Source organism: Citrus sinensis, chromosome 1 (assembly GCF_022201045.2).
Source record: "Citrus sinensis cultivar Valencia sweet orange chromosome 1, DVS_A1.0, whole genome shotgun sequence".
In the NCBI taxonomy this organism is placed as follows: domain Eukaryota; kingdom Viridiplantae; phylum Streptophyta; class Magnoliopsida; order Sapindales; family Rutaceae; genus Citrus; species Citrus sinensis.
This window is the reverse complement of record NC_068556.1, coordinates 19,574,712-19,592,301: the sequence shown is the minus strand read 5'-3', so window position 1 is coordinate 19,592,301 and position 17,590 is coordinate 19,574,712. Positions and strand designations below refer to the sequence as shown.

The window sequence follows — 17,590 nt, the reverse complement described above, 5'->3', positions numbered from 1 at the left end:
CGAGAGAGAACACTGCGATCGACACGCAATTATGTGATCAATTTTTTTTCTTCGTTAATCACATTGTGGTCCCTAACATTCTATGTTTCTTAATTTCGGATATCATATATCTGTTTTGTATCAAATAAGTTCCCACCCAAGCGACCTTTTTAATTCAACCATCACAAAATTACTACACCAAAGCAGTACAATAAAATAATAGAATGCCCATATTATGGTCTACAATATTTATAATTACTACACCAAAACAGTACAATAACATAATAAAATATTTATATTACAGTCTATAATATTTATAAATAGTATACAATTATAATCAAACAATTTTGATTATATTAACGAACATAAAGGAAAAAAAATGTATACAAAAGCCTAGAGATAGCTCGAAAAATAGTACATTTTAAGCTTGAAAAATAGCACATATTTGATAAAATTTGAGCTTCATTGGAGATATCTCTCTAGTTCTTTAACTTTACTTGTGCTCCTTTTTTTTTTACCCAAAAGTTTACTCATCTTCTTTTAATTAGTATAGGTATGGGTTTATTGAAATTGATCTTTAATGGCTTAGAATCTTCTATATCAAAAGCTTTTGAGGCATGAAGAAAGTAAAATTATGATCAACTTAATAAATTTTGTCATAGTTATTAAAGAACAAAAAATGAATAAAATAGGATATTAACAATAAAAATATTTATGGTAAGCTCTATCTATGGTATAATAAAAAGAAATTTTATGATTTTGTTTGCAAAATGAGAGTGCAAGGAAAAGATGGTCCCATGCCCCTAGTAGGATGGTTGAAAATCTTTTATGGTGCGTTTATTTCACGGATTGGGAAATTGAAATTCAGAATCGGAATGATTGACGAGTTTACTTCGCAAAAATGAAGAAGTAATCATAATCAAAATGGTGGGGTCCACAACTATTTAGGAATGGAGAATGGGAGATTGATTCCCATGGGAGAGGTGGGAATCAGTCTCCCATTCCCGGGACTTCTCATTTTAGCCCCAATTATATTCAAATATTCCTAAACTATCCTCATTTAAATAAAAAATATAAATACCGAAAATTAAAAAAAACAAACAAACAAAATCCCTACTAGAACCCGTGACCCGTGTTCTCCTCTTCGAAAGCTGGATGCCATCGCCTGATCGTTCCCGCCCGTTCACCGCCGACCGGAACCTTCCAGTCACCATTATCACCGCTGCAGGTACCAGTCACCGAAGCTTCCGTTCTTTATCTGCCGACGTGCTCGCTATCTGCTGCTGTCGTTCGTCACGATCTGCTGCTGTCGCGACCTGCTACTGCAATTCATCGCGATCTGCTGCTGTGGTCGCGATTGATCTGTTGTCGCTGTGGTCGCACTTGTCCTGCCGCCATTTGTTGTCGCGATTTGCTACCTCCGGTGAAGAGGAGCACAATGTTTGTTTGGGAATTATAATTTTATATTTTAAATTATTAATTTCTTATATTGTTTGGCCACTGATTGTATATTAAAATTATATAGATTGGTGTTTGTATTATTTCATTGTTTGCTTATTATTATTATTATTATTATTATTATTATTATTACTATTATTATTATTGTAGTAATAGTAGTAGTAGTAGTTGTTGTTATTTAATTTCATTATTATAATTAATTATGACTATTATTTATTTATTTATAATGTTATTATTAAATTTATTATTATTATCATTAATACCAAAGGAAAACTATTATTATTATTATTTGGGATTATTATTATTATTATTATTAACAACTAAGGGTGTTTTAGTAACTTAAAACAACTTAACTTATTCTGATTCCGATTCCTACGGTTCAAGTAAACAACTTATTCTAATTTCGATTCCAGCTCATTTCGATTCCAACCCATTCCGATTCCAGCTCATTCCGATTACTGACAAGTAAACGCACCATTAGTGTTAATTCGCATAGTACGATTGGTTGGAATTATTTATGATATTACACTTCCAAAGATTTAGGAGACTATTTGATAAAAGATAAACATCCTATTTCATATTACAAAAATTTGAAATCCTAGGGACCTTAGATGTTATTACATTAATGAGGGAGAAAGATTGTAAATGGTGCAAGTTCGGGTGTTTTGGTTTGACTTTTACTTAATTACCAATTGGGTCCCCATGAGGGCATGAGCCCCTTCCCAAATCCGCATAATGTTAGACATTATAAAACGAATAAATTCATGCCATATTTGAAAAAATAATATGATAAAAAATAGTCGAACTTGCACATGACTTTGACATGATTGGCAATGTGTATATATATCTATATATATGTGTATATAAAACAAGACTATACTTCCTAACTTCAATACGATTAGATTTTTTTACGGTAAACTCATTATACACACACACATATATATATATATATTAAGAAATTATTTATTTTAATTAAGATTTGCGGATGTCGTTCAAAATGTTAAAAGAAAAAAAGACTTGAGAAAAATACTCTGTATTATTTGTTTATTTTGTCCTCCTCAATAGATCATGATTTGAAATGCATTTTAATTATCCGAAGAATTAGTTGTATTTGGTCTACAATACTCAAAATAATGTATTATCAATGAGTATTATAAATAAAATATAATTAATTCTTCACACAATTAAAATACATTTAGAAAAAAAATTGCAGATTTTTTTTCTTTTTTATTGTAGTTCATAATGTCATGCCAATTAAACAAATTAAAAAAAATTGTCAAAAACCTGTTGATACTATAAAATTTGGTAAAAGCCCACATTCATCAAAATCCTTCTCTACAATTTTAGAAATTGTTAATCTATCTGTTTTGATCCTCTTTGTGTTGTGTAGTGAGTTGTTATCACGTGCATTGATTAATCGATCTGTTAACTCATCGGCTTCTCGATGAGTTTGTGGCATCTCTCTGCGGCTTTGCCTTTGCATCTTGAATTTGTCGATCTGTAAATTAAAAAATACAAACAAAGAATAAAGTAAAGGGCTTAAAGAAAGTGCTTTGAGTCTGATATAAGCCAAACTTAATTGAATATTTGGATCCATTGGTAACGTGCATTGATCCAACAATTAATAGTAACATGTAATGGTGGTGGCCTGACTATTAATTAAATAACAATAATTAAGATTTGGGATGTCGATTGCAAATCTTGTACATTGTTATGTTACTACAACTAATATTACATTGAATGATTATTTATATTTGTAATCACATAATTATTGAAATTAATTAGACAACTATTAGAATCAGTTAGGCAATTACTAGGATTAATATACATCGAACTTATGAAGCACTATTCAAATTTTCATCTTCACTAACATTCGAGAGACGTTTACTCCATTTACATTTCGTAAGAGAAAAGTCCGCCTCCACTTAATTAAGAGAGGAATTAAATCCCCATATAATAATATGAGTGAAACTCGTACTCTCACATGTGATATGCTAATCTGATAATTTTTTCTTCTTTTTGTTTTTTTCATCATTTTTCTCATGATATTAATACATTACCTTGGTTATGAAGATTAGCAAACTGATGTGAGTGATAATTAACCGTGATACTAAAGTTAAGCCGCAAACACTTTACTGAAAAAATTTTAAAATAAATAATTTAATCTGTATTTAATTGTACCTATTGAAAATTCTCCTCGAGTCCTTATTTGTAAATTTCCCATTCTTTTGTCAAAGTTATCCTTAGGAAAACAAAAGTTCAATAAATCACATTTATCGTCGCACCTACATTTTGACACGCTCCTATCACTTCCATATAATTAGCCAAGTCCAGAGAGATGCAAAATCATTGATCTTTCACCCATATTTTTCGCTGATCATTTCATTCAGTCATTGAAGAAAATAAATTTATTTTGTCGTCTATTCTTTTAATTAATTCCAATCCACGTAGAATTGTTGTCTATTGAGCTAAGCATTTCATATCACTTTAATTAAGATCAAGGCCTAAATTTACTGATTAGTGATAATTTTACTAAGACTAAACTTTTGAGTTTGAGTCTCATATAATGAATGTGAATGTTCAATTAATAAAAAAAGAAATTTCTTATTACTCAAATTAAACTAGAATTTAAAAGAATTAAGCGAAAAATGTGAACAATATTAAAAACGATTCATTGTAATCAATTGGACTTTTGTGTTTAATTTAGCTTGTTTATAGTGAAGTGTGATGGTCGCAATTAATTAATTAAGATATTTGTTAAAAATATTAGAAATGCACTTTTTTTATTTAATTTAATTTAGAATGGACTTTGATGGAAGGTAAGTAGCAGATCCCAAAATTAAATAATTTATTTATATTTCGGCAAGTGGCAAGTTCGTGGGATGGATTCGCACCGAACTTATTGAACAACTCATAAAGTCTTTCAACATTCAAATTTCAAACTGTGAACACGAACAACGACTCGGCAACAAGCAAATAAATTCCATCCAGGGACTCATTTGTAATTTCATCCGACAAACATGATGTCCATTTTCCTGACACCATCCCTCAGAACTCACACCAAGAAAATCACCTCCCCACGCTCCCGCCACAAACTCCATTCAGCACGCGCTCTCTGGTCCGTCCACATCCCCGCAACTACCCTTCCCCATTGGCTAGCCGAACGTGTCTACCCCACCGTCACACCACGCCCCAAAAAGTCAAGCAGGGTGTTTCCTTCTTGCCTACTCGCGCAAAGTGGGGCCAAATCTTGAAAAAAAAGGGATTTAATAAGATTATTGCTGTATATATAACTCGCCGCCCCTTGTTTAACTCCGCGGTGTCTTGATTTGAACACAAAAACTCGGGGTTAGATTTTGATAGTCAGGCCCTCGCGATTTTTTCATTTTCATAAACCGCAACTGCGTGTTCTGTTTTTTCGGTCACTTTGGTTCGGTTCGGTCTGTCCTGTCCGTACTATTGCAACGGATCAAAAAAAAAAAGATGGCGTTCGTTTCATTCGTCGGGAGAGTCTTATTCGCGTCGATTTTTCTTCTATCCGCTTGGCAAGAGTAAAGCGCTAAACTTGCATCAGATCTGCTCTTTTGTTGTACTTGAATATTTTTAATTTACGTGCTTCTAAGTGTTTTTGAGTGTTGCTTTTTTTGGTTGCCGAGAAATGGAGGGAAAATTTTGAATCTTTGGTGGTTACGAGCTGAAAAGCTAGGGTTTTGTTGCTCATTTTGGTCTGTATTTGCTTGGATCTGTGATGAATGGATTTGGAACTAAAGAGTTTACTTGACTTTCCCGAAATTTTGCTGCTCGGAGTTAGTTTTTACCCTTTTTAGTGTCAGTTTCTAATGAATGGATTCATAGAACAGATATGCTCAAGTAGTTCTATTTATTATTTATTTTAAATGAATTGTCAATTGTTTGCTTGATTTACTTGGTATTGAATTTTTTAATTTTTAATTTTTTTCTTTTGTTTGTTGGAATGGAGTTTGCTTGGATGGAAAGGAAAGGAACAAAAGGTGGAAAGTTATTATGATTACCTCTTAATTGCATTAGGTTTGAATGGATAAGAAAGGAAAATCAGGGATGCTTGATTCCTTTAAACGCAATATCCTTTCTAGTCATGGGTAGTGGAAGTAGGAGGAAAGTAAAATAATTCACAGTTTTTATTTATTTAATGATATGTAATAACGTGAATTAAAAAAAAAATGATATGTAATAATGTCATATTGACTATTGTTTCTTGAGTAATGCTACTACACACTTGCACCACCATGTGGCAGTGAGGTGAGGAGATGAGTAATCACTTGATGGATGGTAGTTTGTAATTATGCTAACCGGTTCTTTACTTTTTTTTTTAATTTTTTTTTAAAGGTTAAGATTAGTCCTTCTTATTCTATTGTCACTCTGTGCTGCTGTGTTTCTAAAGTCATGTCTTGCATCTCTATTTAAATAAGAAACTGGAAAGATGAATAAGAAGCCTTTGTTATTAAATTTTAATTTTGTGTTCAGTGCGTAGAAACCCTTAGGAGGTAGGGCGATTATTTTGAGCTGGGTTGTTTGATTCATGGAAGAGATGCTTTTTATTTTTCAGTGCTAATGATTGGCTGAAGGGCTGGTGTCATAGAAGAATATTGGCTAAATATTTCCCAATAATGTTAACAGTGCCTTATTCAATTTGTTGTATTTCGGAGCAATAAGATTTGGCGGCTACCTTAGCTCAGGATTTCAGGTTTTAAATAGGACAATATGAATGTGTGTTTGCAAAAAATAGATGAATGCTTTTTTGGTAGTTGCGATTGTGAGGACAAACAATTTCATTTGTGAGCAATGTCCTGTTTCAACTGCAGTTTGGTTATCTCTATGCTTTTTTAATATTGTGTATTGTTCCTGCTTATAGGTTCAATGAATTTGGCGTCGACGGTGGGCCAGCAGCCAAGTCTTTGGAACCTAAATTCCACATCTTCTCAAAGCATGTGTTATCTCATACTGGGGTGCAAGTTCCAGATGTTGAAGTGCGATATGCTCAAACTTTCTTCAACTTAGTTATTTGATGGATTTTAACTTTTAATTTTGCATTTTCTATCAAATGAATTCATTATCTGTTGTTCTTCACAGATTAAGTATTTGGTTGCCGCTGCAATAGCCTTGAAGGGTATCGGTGGCCTTCTTTTCATCTTTGGGAGTTCTTTTGGAGCTTATCTTTTGGTATGTACCGTAGCCTCTGTTTCTTAAATTAGTATTCAACTGATTAATTATTGAAGCCACTTTTGTTCTTGGTTGCAGCTTCTGCACCAGGCACTTGCCACTCCTATATTGTATGACTTCTACAACTATGATGCTGACAAGAAGGAATTTGGCCAAATCTTCATTAAGTTTACCCAGGTTAGCACTTACGAGCTTTCCCTTTCCTTTTCCTGTAACTTTTATACTATGGTTTTTATTTATTTATTCCGTATTGTCATGGCTATGATTGAATGAGTCGAGGCCCTGTTCATTTGTAAAATACTTTCTCTCCCCTTCTATTTTGCAGAGCTTGGCGCTACTTGGGGCATTGCTTTTCTTCATTGGCATGAAGAACTCAATGCCAAGGAGACAACTCAAGAGAAAGGTTCCCAAAACCAAAACTGGTTGAAGATATCTTTGCGGTAACGTGATGGTCTAGTTTCATGTTCAGTATCTGAGGTGGATCTATGCATATGCTTCAAAGCTTGTATCAGGGTTTTCTTTATTGTTTATTGAGATTCAAAAAAAAATTTCTACTCTAAGGGCGTGATCTTAGTGAGTCAATTTACCGTTATTGAATTGAATTTAGAGTTAATATTTTAGTCTTTTAATCATAGTGCACTGCTTTCTACTGATGAATCTAGGATTGTGGATGGATACTGGTTTATTGGTTTTACATTATGAGAGTAATTAGTTATCGTAATTTAACTTCCTCACAAAGACAGCAAAGTTGTGGGACACATTTTATTTTTCAATTAAGAATTAACTTTAATAATTACCTCCCTGAGGTTTGCCTTAACCACAAAATATAGAGCTATTTTTTTTTTGGCAAAATATAGAGCTAGTTTTGTTCATTAACGTATGCCCCCGTGTCTGTCCGCGGGTGCTTACTCGGTAAAGCTTCGCTATTAAGGGCAATACAGTAAAATCACTGGAGCAACTGAAAGATCTCGCGACCGTACTCCTCTAATTGTCCTTTTCTCATACAACAAAGTACAAAATTCGACTTTCAAAGACGTATTACGTAGTAAGCTCAAAGCTCGAATGAGAATTGGTGTGTTTCTGGTCCGTAGGTTCTTGACTGGTTGTGGGACCCTTTGAAAAAACCAAAGCCAGATCCGACGGTTTCAATATGTACTTTTATTTAGGGTAATTTTCACTGCAGCCCCTGTTGTTTGTTGAAAACACCAAAAATATTGTTAGTTCCCATTTCATATGAAATAACTCCTTGTATCTCTTTTTGAGCGCTCGAGTATTAAGTCCATATTGATTGATCAACTATCCGTTTTTGATCAATGCTGAAGTGGGTAAATGACAAAATGCGGGGGGGTTTAATATTTTGCGTGTTGTGATGGAGGCACTTGATTGCCGCTGTTTTGTCATAACATAGAATCACTGTGGAGTTTAGATGGGTGCCGGTGCATGTTAGATAATCAAATTTATTGATAAGCTTCGACGGTAAAATCTCTAAGCATGGAGAAGATAAGACTGTCAATATTGGATCACGACTTAAAATTTTGAACAACTATGTGGTTTGTTCACGTTTGGTGTCATTAGGGGCTTCAGGTTTTGGTCTAGTGAACAACTAGAGATACCCACAAAATCGGATTTTTATGTACTTGTGGCATTGCTCTAAGAAATCCAAAGGTGGAATTATGAAATTGACTAATCGTGTTATATAGGTCATTTAAATTAGACCTACATCAGTCTGATACAAGATTCCGAATAACATGTAGCTTTTTTTTTGGCGGTATATAGACTGATATTCCATTTGCTCAGATGAAAAAATATTCTATCTTCCGACCTTTGTCTTGAAGTAAATTTTTTCACAAATTAAGTACGCCCACTTGCAAGTATTCATTTACTATATATATATGTACTTTATAAAATATGGACTTAGTGTCTTCATAGCCCTATAACGTAGAAAGGTATTGTACTGGATGTTAGGAAATTGGTGGGTGCAGCAGGACCGCAGCTAAAATGAAATTGGAAGAAAAATAAAGAACCAGCACAATAGAGGACACCAGAAATTACGTGGTTCAGCTTTTAGCCTACATCCACGGGCGAAGACAAAAGGAAATATTTTACTAGTGAAATAAGGATTACAAGTATTGTAAGATTTTAGCTCACTACCCAAAACCCCAATACACCCAATCTCTCACTCACTAGACATGCAAGAGTTTATTGAACTCTTGAAAACTCTCAACACTCAAAGAAATAAAGATTTCTCTCGATGGAATTGAATGCACCAATCGAAAATGGGAGCTCTCTCATTTTATAGCCAAAATTGGCTATTAAAATAATAATTATTCTTTTTCTTGTCAAAATCGTGCTCCCCATTTTCTTCTTCAAATTTCTTCTTTTTCCATTTTCTTCATTCCAAATTTGCTGCTGCCAAATTCTTCTTCTTCTTCTTTGAACAACTTGTTGCTGACCATCTAGATGGCTGCTTCAAACCATCTAGATGGCTGGCTGCTTTTGACATTTCTCCCACTTGGAGATTTGATTGAGGACCAATCAATCTCCACACCATCCTTCTGCTTCGCCATAGTCATGTTGCCTACGTTGTTGCTAGGCCACAGGAGGATCTACTCCAGACAAACTTATCAGTATTTATCGGCTTGGTCAAAATATCTGCTAGGTTCTCCTTCGTATGGATTTTCTGTAAATCCACACTTCCATCTTCCACTACTTCTCGAACGAAGTGATACTGAACTCCTATGTGCTTTGTCCTGGAATGAAAAGCTGGATTCCTTGCAATGTGCAAGGCACTCTGACTGTCACAAAACACATGAATTTTCTGTTGTTTGTGCCCGAGCTCCTCCAATAATCTTTGTATCCAGATAGCTTCCTTGCAAGCTTGTGTAGCTGCCATGTATTCTGCTTCTGTTGTAGATAAAGCCACAACGGTTTGCAGTTTCGAAACCCAGCTTACAGCTGCTCCCGCAAGTGTAAACACATAACCAGTAGTGGATTTCCTTTTATCAAGGTCTCCTGCAAAATCTGAATCCACATAGCCCCTGACAGTAAACTCTGACCCTCCATAACATAATGCAACATCTGAGGTTCCTCTGATGTATCTCAGAATCCTCTTCACAGCTATCCAATGCTCTCCGCCAGGATTCGCCATGTATCGACTGACTGCTCCCACTGCTTGTGCAATGTCCGGTCTTGTACATATCATAGCGAACATTAAACTTCCCACTGCTGATGCATACGGTACTCAAGACATCTCCTTCCTCTCTGCTTCATTGCTAGGACACATACTTGAGGATAATTTGAAATTAACAGGAAGTGGGGTAGAAATTGACTTACAATCTTGTATGTTGAAGCGCCGCAAGATTTTCTTCAAATAATTCTTCTGTGAGAGCCAAATCTTCCTGTTATTTCTGTCTCGGTGAATTTGCATCCCTAGAATCTTGTTTTTGCAAAACCTTCTGGTTGGAGCATATATATTTCTTCTTCAAGTTCTCCATGAAGAAATGCAGTTTTCATATCCAACTGCTCAAGATGTAAGTCAAATGTAGCACACAACGCCAAGACTACTCTGACTGTTGTGAGTCGAACCACCGGCGAAAATATCTCGTTGAAGTCAATACCTTCTTTCTGAGCATATCCTTTCACTACCAATCTCGCACGATACCGCTCCACTTGGTCATTGCCATCACGTTTGATCTTGTAGACCCATTTGTTTCCAATGGCTTTTCTTCCACGTGGTAGTGGTACAAGTTCCCATGTCTTGTTCTTGTGTAGAGCTTCAATTTCTTCCTGCATTGCTGTCATCCACAAAGCAACATCTGAGCTGTTTAAAGCTTCATGGAAAGTTGAAGGCTCTCCATCCTCTGTTAGAAGACAGTATGCAACGTTGATCTCTGTGACATACTCCGAGTGCCACGTTGGCGGTCGTCTCTCACGAGTTGACCGACGAACTTCTGGAGCCTCGGACTCAACTGGTTCTTGTTCCTCGTGCTCTGATGCTGCTTCAGAAGAATCTGAATTTTCTGGATTATTTTCGACATATACCGGCACAGTCTCTGACTTTTCTTTTACAGTGCCATTATCTTCATCTTTTCTTTGCAGTTGATCTTCTACAAAAATAACATCTCTGCTAATGACGATTTTGTGGGCAGTGGGGTCCCACAGACGATACCCCTTTACTCCATCAGCATACCCCAAGAAGATACATCTTCTAGATTTTGCATCCAGCTTTGTTCTTTCTTGGGCATTGTACATCACGTACACAGGACATCCAAATGCATGTAGGTAGGAATAATCAGCTGGCTTTCCAGTCCACATCTCCATCGCTGTCTTCAACCCAATAGCTGTAGATGGCGACCGATTTACTATATAACAGGCGGTTTTGGCTGCTTCTGCCCAAAATGAATTGGGTAAACCAGCAGTCCTCAACATAGCTCTTATTCTTTCTGTAAGAGTTCTGTTCATCCGCTCCGCTACTCCGTTTTGTTGAGGAGTGTATGCCACCGTGAACTGCCTCTGAATACCTTCTTGCTTACAGAAAGCAAGAAACTCGCCGTCTGTATACTCTCCACCATTATCTGTCCTCAAGCACTTGATCTTTTTACCAGATTCAAGTTCCACCCGCGCTTTGTATTCTTTAAACACTGGAAATACATCTGACTTTTTCTTAATTGGATACACCCAACATCTTCTGGAATAATCATCAATGAAAGTCACCATGTACTTTGCACCTCCCATGGATATATTCGGTGATTCCCAAACATCAGAATGAATCAAGTCTAGAATGCATTTACTTCTAGCAATAGATCTACTAAATTTTAATCTATGCTGCTTACTTGTAACACAATGCTCGCAAAATGGTAAACTTACCGATTTGAGCCCCGGAAGCAATTTTCGCTCAGAGAGAATCTTCAAGCCTTGTTCTGACATGTGGCCAAGTTTGAGATGCCACATCATCGTTGATTCTTCTCCATTTGATGCGACACACGCATCAGCCTCCTGTAGTGTTTCTTCTTTAAGCATGAATAGATTAACACAGATCTTTTCTGCCTTCATCAATACAAGCGCGCCTTTAACGATCTTCATAATTCCATTCTCCACATGAGTTTTGCACCCATGACTATCCATTTGTCCCAAAGACAATAGATTTTTCTTTAGGCCGTTGACATGTCGTACCTCCCCAATTGTGCGAATTGTACCATCAAACATTTTTATTTTGATAGTACCAATACCAGCGATCTCCAAGGCATGATCGTTACCCATATATACAGATCCTCCTGAGATAGGTTCATATGTGTAGAACCATTCTCTCCTAGAGGTCATGTGCCAGGTAGCTCCTGAGTCTATAAGCCAGACATCAGAAAGTCGTTTTCTGCCTTCTGAAACAGTTGTTGCCTCACTGTAGAGTATTTCGCCATCATCCGAGGTACTTGCTACACACCCCTGAGCATTTGATGACTCAGGTTCTTTGCCCTCTTTTCTCTTCTGGTTACTCCAACACTCTTTCTTGACATGCCCTTTCTTGCCACAGTTGTAGCATTTAACATTCTTCTTACTTCTGGATTTTGATCTACCATGACTTTGACTCCCACTGGGGCCACGTTCTGTTGATCTCCCTCTCGTCACCGATAGCGCATCCGCATGCTGCGAACTTGCTTGTCTGTTTTCCTTATTTTTCCGCCTGCTCTCCTCATTTAATACGGAGGCTGCAACATCGTCGAAAACTAAACTGTCCACTAGATTGTTGTTCGTCAGGTTGATGATGAATTGATCATACGAATCTGGTAGACTTTGAAGTAGAAGTTCTGCACGTTCATTTTCCTCTATATTATGACCCAACATTGTGAGTTGTGAAAATAGAGTCTTCAAGGTGTTGATGTGGTCGGTCACCATTGTAGATTCTGCCATTCGAAGAGTATAGAGTTTTCTCTTCAAGAAGATTTTATTGTGTAGTGACTTGGCCTCGTACAATTTTGTGAGAGTATCCCATATTTCCTTCGCTGTATTTTTCTCTGCCACACTGGATAATACTCTATCTGCAAGTGCCAAGTGTAGATCAGAAATGGCGTTGCCGTCTACCTCGTTCCACTTGTCATCAGTTATCTCCATGGGCCTTTCTCCAATTGCTACCAAGCAATTATTTTTCCTCAATACAGCTTTCATCTTCATTTTCCACAACGAAAAATTATTTCCGTTAAACTTCTCAATTTCATACTTTGCCGCCATTTTGTTGATAAATACCGCACACAAGCTAGTGTACCACCTTGAATAGTTGTGAGTATGTGTGAGAATGCACACCAGGAAAGTTCCCAGGAAAGACTGGAGGGGTCACAATGGTCCCACTTAAAACCCAGACTCCTTAGGCTCTTATCGCCTTTGTGACAGAACTTTCCTAGACATGTACAGAACCACACAATTGTTTTACTCACACCACTATTCCCTGCTTTGCACCGCAAAATTCTTGGATCGCTTCCACCGTTTCACGTGAATAGTACCGTATACGTGAATAGTGCCGTACACCGTATACGTGAATAGTGCCGTACACCGTATACGTGAATAGTGCCGTACTCCGTATACCTGAATAATGTCGTATGCCGTATACGTGAATAGTATCGTACGCCGTATACATGAATACGTGAACAATTCCTGACTCCAAAAATACAACCAATAGCTCTGATACCACTGTTAGGAAATTGGTGGGTGCAGCAGGACCGCAGCTAAAATGAAATTGGAAGAAAAATAAAGAACCAGCACAATAGAGGACACTAGAAATTACGTGGTTCGGCTTTTAGCCTACATCCACGGGCAAAGACAGAAGGAAATATTTTACTAGTGAAATAAGGATTACAAGTATTGTAAGATTTTAGCTTACTACCCAAAACCCCAATACACCCAATCTCTCACTCACTAGACACGCAAGAGTTTATTGAACTCTTGAAAACTCTCAACACTCAAAGAAATAAAGATTTCTCTCGATGGAATTGAATGCACCAATCGAAAATGGGAGCTCTCTCATTTTATAGCCAAAATTGGCTATTAAAATAATAATTATTCTTTTTCTTGTCAAAATCGTGCTCCCCATTTTCTTCTTCAAATTTCTTCTTTTTCCATTTTCTTCATTCCAAATTTGCTGCTGCCAAATTCTTCTTCTTCTTCTTTGAACAACTTGTTGCTGACCATCTAGATGGCTGCTTCAAACCATCTAGATGGCTGGCTGCTTTTGACACTGGATCCACACCTGAAAGTAATTCTGTATAAAAAATAAAAATATATAAATAAAAAGTTTATTGTTGCTTTACTTTCTGATCTGCTCAAGAAGAAATTCTTATACGGGATGGACACATAAATTCATATACATATGCTGCTATATTGCTATTTGCCGTCTTATTTAATCTCGAGGGGGAAGCAGTGACAACGTAATTTCTTATTTTAGTGTTACAGTATAAAAAATCTACTGATATTTGCAATTATAAATGTATTTTATTTTTCTTAGATAAACTCATCAACTATGTCATGATGATATAGTTCGAATATTTAAATCGATTATGAGTCGGATCAAGTTGCAGCTCTTAGAGCTCTACATAATAGTATTCGAATTAACTGAATGGAGGCCACCATAGGATATTTGACATTGTTTGAGCATTAAAAAACCTTTTTGTTTGCAGTAACAGACAGTGAAGATGGATGTTGAAGTGATCTCCAAAGAAACAATCAAACCCTCTACTCCAACTCCCAAACACCGTCAAATTTACAAATTTTCTTTCACCGATCAAATATCCCCATCCTTCTACATCCCTTTGATCTATTTCTACAATCTTAATGATCACAAACTTGGCAACAATATCATCTCCGGTGACCTAAAAAAATCTCTATCCAAAGTGCTAACTCACTATTATCCACTGGCCGGATGCCTTAACGATGACTATGTAGACTGCAACGATAAGGGTGTCCTTTTCTTGGAGGCTAAAGTCAAGTGCAATCTCTCACAAATCATCGGAGAACCAAATCCTAGAAAGCTCAACAAGTTCCTTCCTGATCATGTAAAAAATTTTATTCTCGCTATCCAAGTTAATTTCTTTAACTGTGGCAATATTGCAATTGGTGCATGTGTTTCACACAAGATTGCAGATGCTTCAACGTTCATTACATTTATCAAGAATTGGGCAGCTGCTGCTAGTTTTGGTGGCGGTGGTGGTGATGATAGTGTCAAAATTTGTCCAGAACTTTTGTCCGCGACGCTCTTTCCACCGCGGGATGTTGGAGAATCTTGCAGAGTTAGTCTCCCTGCGGAGAAGAACATTGTGTGCAAGAGTTTTGTGTTCAGGGGATCCAGGATAGCTGCCCTCAAAGAAAAATATGCTGGTGGGATACATCCAACGCGCGTTGAGGCCTTATCAGCTTTCATATGGAGCCGGTTTGCTGCTTCTACTGAAATAAAAATAGGGCCTGAAAGGGTTTCCATGTTAGTTCATGCGGTGAATTTAAGGAAGAGGATGGACCCGCCACAGCCTGATGATTCTTTTGGGAATATTTCAGGACCAACGGCAACAATTATTTCGGAAGATATTGGGGAGGAGTGTTATGGGTTAGTTAAAATGTTCAGAGACGCCATAGGCAAAATCAACAAGGACTATGCGAAAAAACTACAAGAGGGTGTCTTCGAACACTTTGGTTTGTTGGGAAGCATTAATGATGACGGATTCGACAGAAGAGAAGTGGTTAATTTTTACTATACAAGTTTATGCAGGTTTCCTCTATATGAAGCCGATTTTGGGTGGGGGAAGCCTATATGGGTAGCTTGGGGGGGCTGGCCTTACAGAAATATTGCTGTATTAATGGACACCAAATGTGGAAACGGAATTGAGGCATGGATTCACTTGAAAGAGGAAGATATGGTGAAATTTGAAGCTGATAAGGAGTTTCTTTCTTATGTTTCCCCAACCTCATGTGCCCAACGTATGTATTGATCAGGTACATTGTAGCTATTCCTGGATTGAATAATGTGCAGGCCTTATTTTGGCTGTATTTCACTTTTTTTGTATCCAAAGAGACAATAGTTTCTTGCTTCTTCATTTTTTATTTTATTTTAAACATGGTGTAATCAATTAAAAGTAAGTTTTTGTTTTGATATATCTTATTTAATAATAATAAGTGTTTATTTAAATCGATAATTTCTTATTAAAATTTTTGTTGTTGTTTGCTTCCTGTTTTAGTAGAGTTTTTGAAGATTAAATAAGTTATTTTAACCCTGCTAATAAAAACTCAAAATTTGAAATTTTGGGAGTAGAGGTTGTATTTTTTTAAATATTAAAATATTTGAAATATTTCCTACTTATTTGATAATCTTATTTTATTATTTTCATAACATAATTTTAAAAAATTTGTCTATTCATTTTTAATAAAAGCTCTCATTGACAGCCAAACAATAAAAATTTGTTTGGTAAAATCTCTATTAATAAAAGCTCTATATAAATAAATTCTACTTGAGAAATTATATCAAATGGAGCCTAAATCTAAAAGTTCCTCTATTTCAAGTGAGTGGAATTTGAAACAAAACCTATGGCTCTTATCACCAAATTAATAAGGAAAAAGGACAGTGAGCCCTTTAAGATTTCAGAAAAGGGATATTAAAACCCCTTAATATTTTAAAAAAGACATATAGCTTTGATTTTGTTAGTAAATTTTGATTGTTTTAATAGTAAATTTATTATTAATTTACAATTACTATTATGTCTCTATAATAAATAAATCAATATACTGACTTAAGACATGTCGTGTATAATGAAATCAACAACTTCTTATTTACAACTTAAAATTAAGATATAATTACCTTTTGCCCAAATTATTCACTCTAAATTATGAATATACACTTCCCAATGATAAATTCCGAAATAGGGAGATAATTTTACTTCCCATTTGCCCAATTTACCTTTCATCCATATATAAGCCTATTTAACATCTCATTTTGCCCAATTTACGAAGAAAATAAATCTGATTTTAATTTTATCTATTATTCATCACTTTTTATTATCCTATCATTGGGAAGGGTATATTCATAATTTAAAGTGAATAATTTGGACAAAAGATAATTATATTTCAATTTTAAGTTTTAAATAAAAAGAAGTTGATTTCATTATATTCGTCATCAATGACATGTCTTAATTCAATATATTGATTTATTTATTATAGGGACATAATAGTTGTTATAAATTAAAAATAAATTTATTATTAAAACAAATAGAATATACTAACAAAAATTGGGGTTATACGTCTTTTTTTGAAAGTTAAGATATTTTTTGTTCCTTTTCACAAACGATAGAAGGTTCATTGTCTTTTTCGCAAGTAATAATTTATAAATGATTTGGATAAGTGTTATCTAAGTTTTATATTGAAATTTTAATAGGATTTGTAATTAATAATAATTGGATAAAAATATTAATGTTATAAAATCTTAACAACTACTGTTATAAAATACACACGTGGCAAAGATAAACACAAAATCTAAATAAATTTGTGCATAACTATCTAATCTCCATGATTCAATGATTTGGTTGTGTGAACTGTGAAGTGCACCTTCAGTAATTAAAAAGCCCCTATACCAGCATATAATCTGATACATATTATTCTTTACAATGTCCATGGGGTCTGGTCACCGGTAAATATGACATTGCGTTTTTATAGTAAAATATAAGGCCTATAATAAAACCAATCAAACCAAATTTGTAAAGACAATGTCAATCATAATGCTATGGGCATAAAATTGACCGTCAAACCATGACGTGTAACGATTGAAATAATTATTATATTAATTGGTTTAATAAGCATACAATATCAACTCTGCAATATATTCACCATAGAGCCATATCTACCCATGCATATTGTGTTTTAAGAATTCAAAATTTGGCTTTATATGATGATGGCGTTCACGTTGTGTCCGCCTATTTTGCATGGCTGACAG

At 35.4% G+C, this 17,590-nt stretch overlaps 2 protein-coding genes across 2 annotated transcripts; both read left to right on the top strand.

Annotated features, from left to right (window-relative positions):
• Window positions 1-4,733: 4,733 nt before the first annotated feature.
• LOC102629998 (hypothetical protein) lies at window positions 4,734-7,357 on the top strand. Its single transcript, XM_006489501.4, has 5 exons — window positions 4,734-4,988; window positions 6,329-6,443; window positions 6,547-6,636; window positions 6,715-6,813; window positions 6,962-7,357. The coding sequence occupies exons 1-5, from the start codon at window positions 4,921-4,923 to the stop codon at window positions 7,061-7,063; spliced, it is 474 nt and encodes a 157-aa protein (XP_006489564.1). The 5' UTR covers window positions 4,734-4,920; the 3' UTR covers window positions 7,064-7,357.
• A 6,955-nt stretch (window positions 7,358-14,312) lies between these two features.
• LOC107178428 (stemmadenine O-acetyltransferase-like) lies at window positions 14,313-15,599 on the top strand. The gene has a single exon (XM_015533624.3). The coding sequence runs from the start codon at window positions 14,313-14,315 to the stop codon at window positions 15,597-15,599; it is 1,287 nt and encodes a 428-aa protein (XP_015389110.2).
• The last annotated feature ends 1,991 nt before the right edge of the window (window positions 15,600-17,590 follow it).

Coding starts and splice junctions, on each gene's coding strand:
- LOC102629998 (XM_006489501.4), top strand. CDS start 4,921: ATGGCGTTCGTTTCATTCGTCGGGAGAGTCTTATTCGCGTCGATTTTT. Junction 6,637..6,714: donor CTTTTGGAGCTTATCTTTTG/GTATGTACCGTA, acceptor TCTTGGTTGCAG/CTTCTGCACCAGGCACTTGC. Junction 6,814..6,961: donor TCTTCATTAAGTTTACCCAG/GTTAGCACTTAC, acceptor TCTATTTTGCAG/AGCTTGGCGCTACTTGGGGC.
- LOC107178428 (XM_015533624.3), top strand. CDS start 14,313: ATGGATGTTGAAGTGATCTCCAAAGAAACAATCAAACCCTCTACTCCA.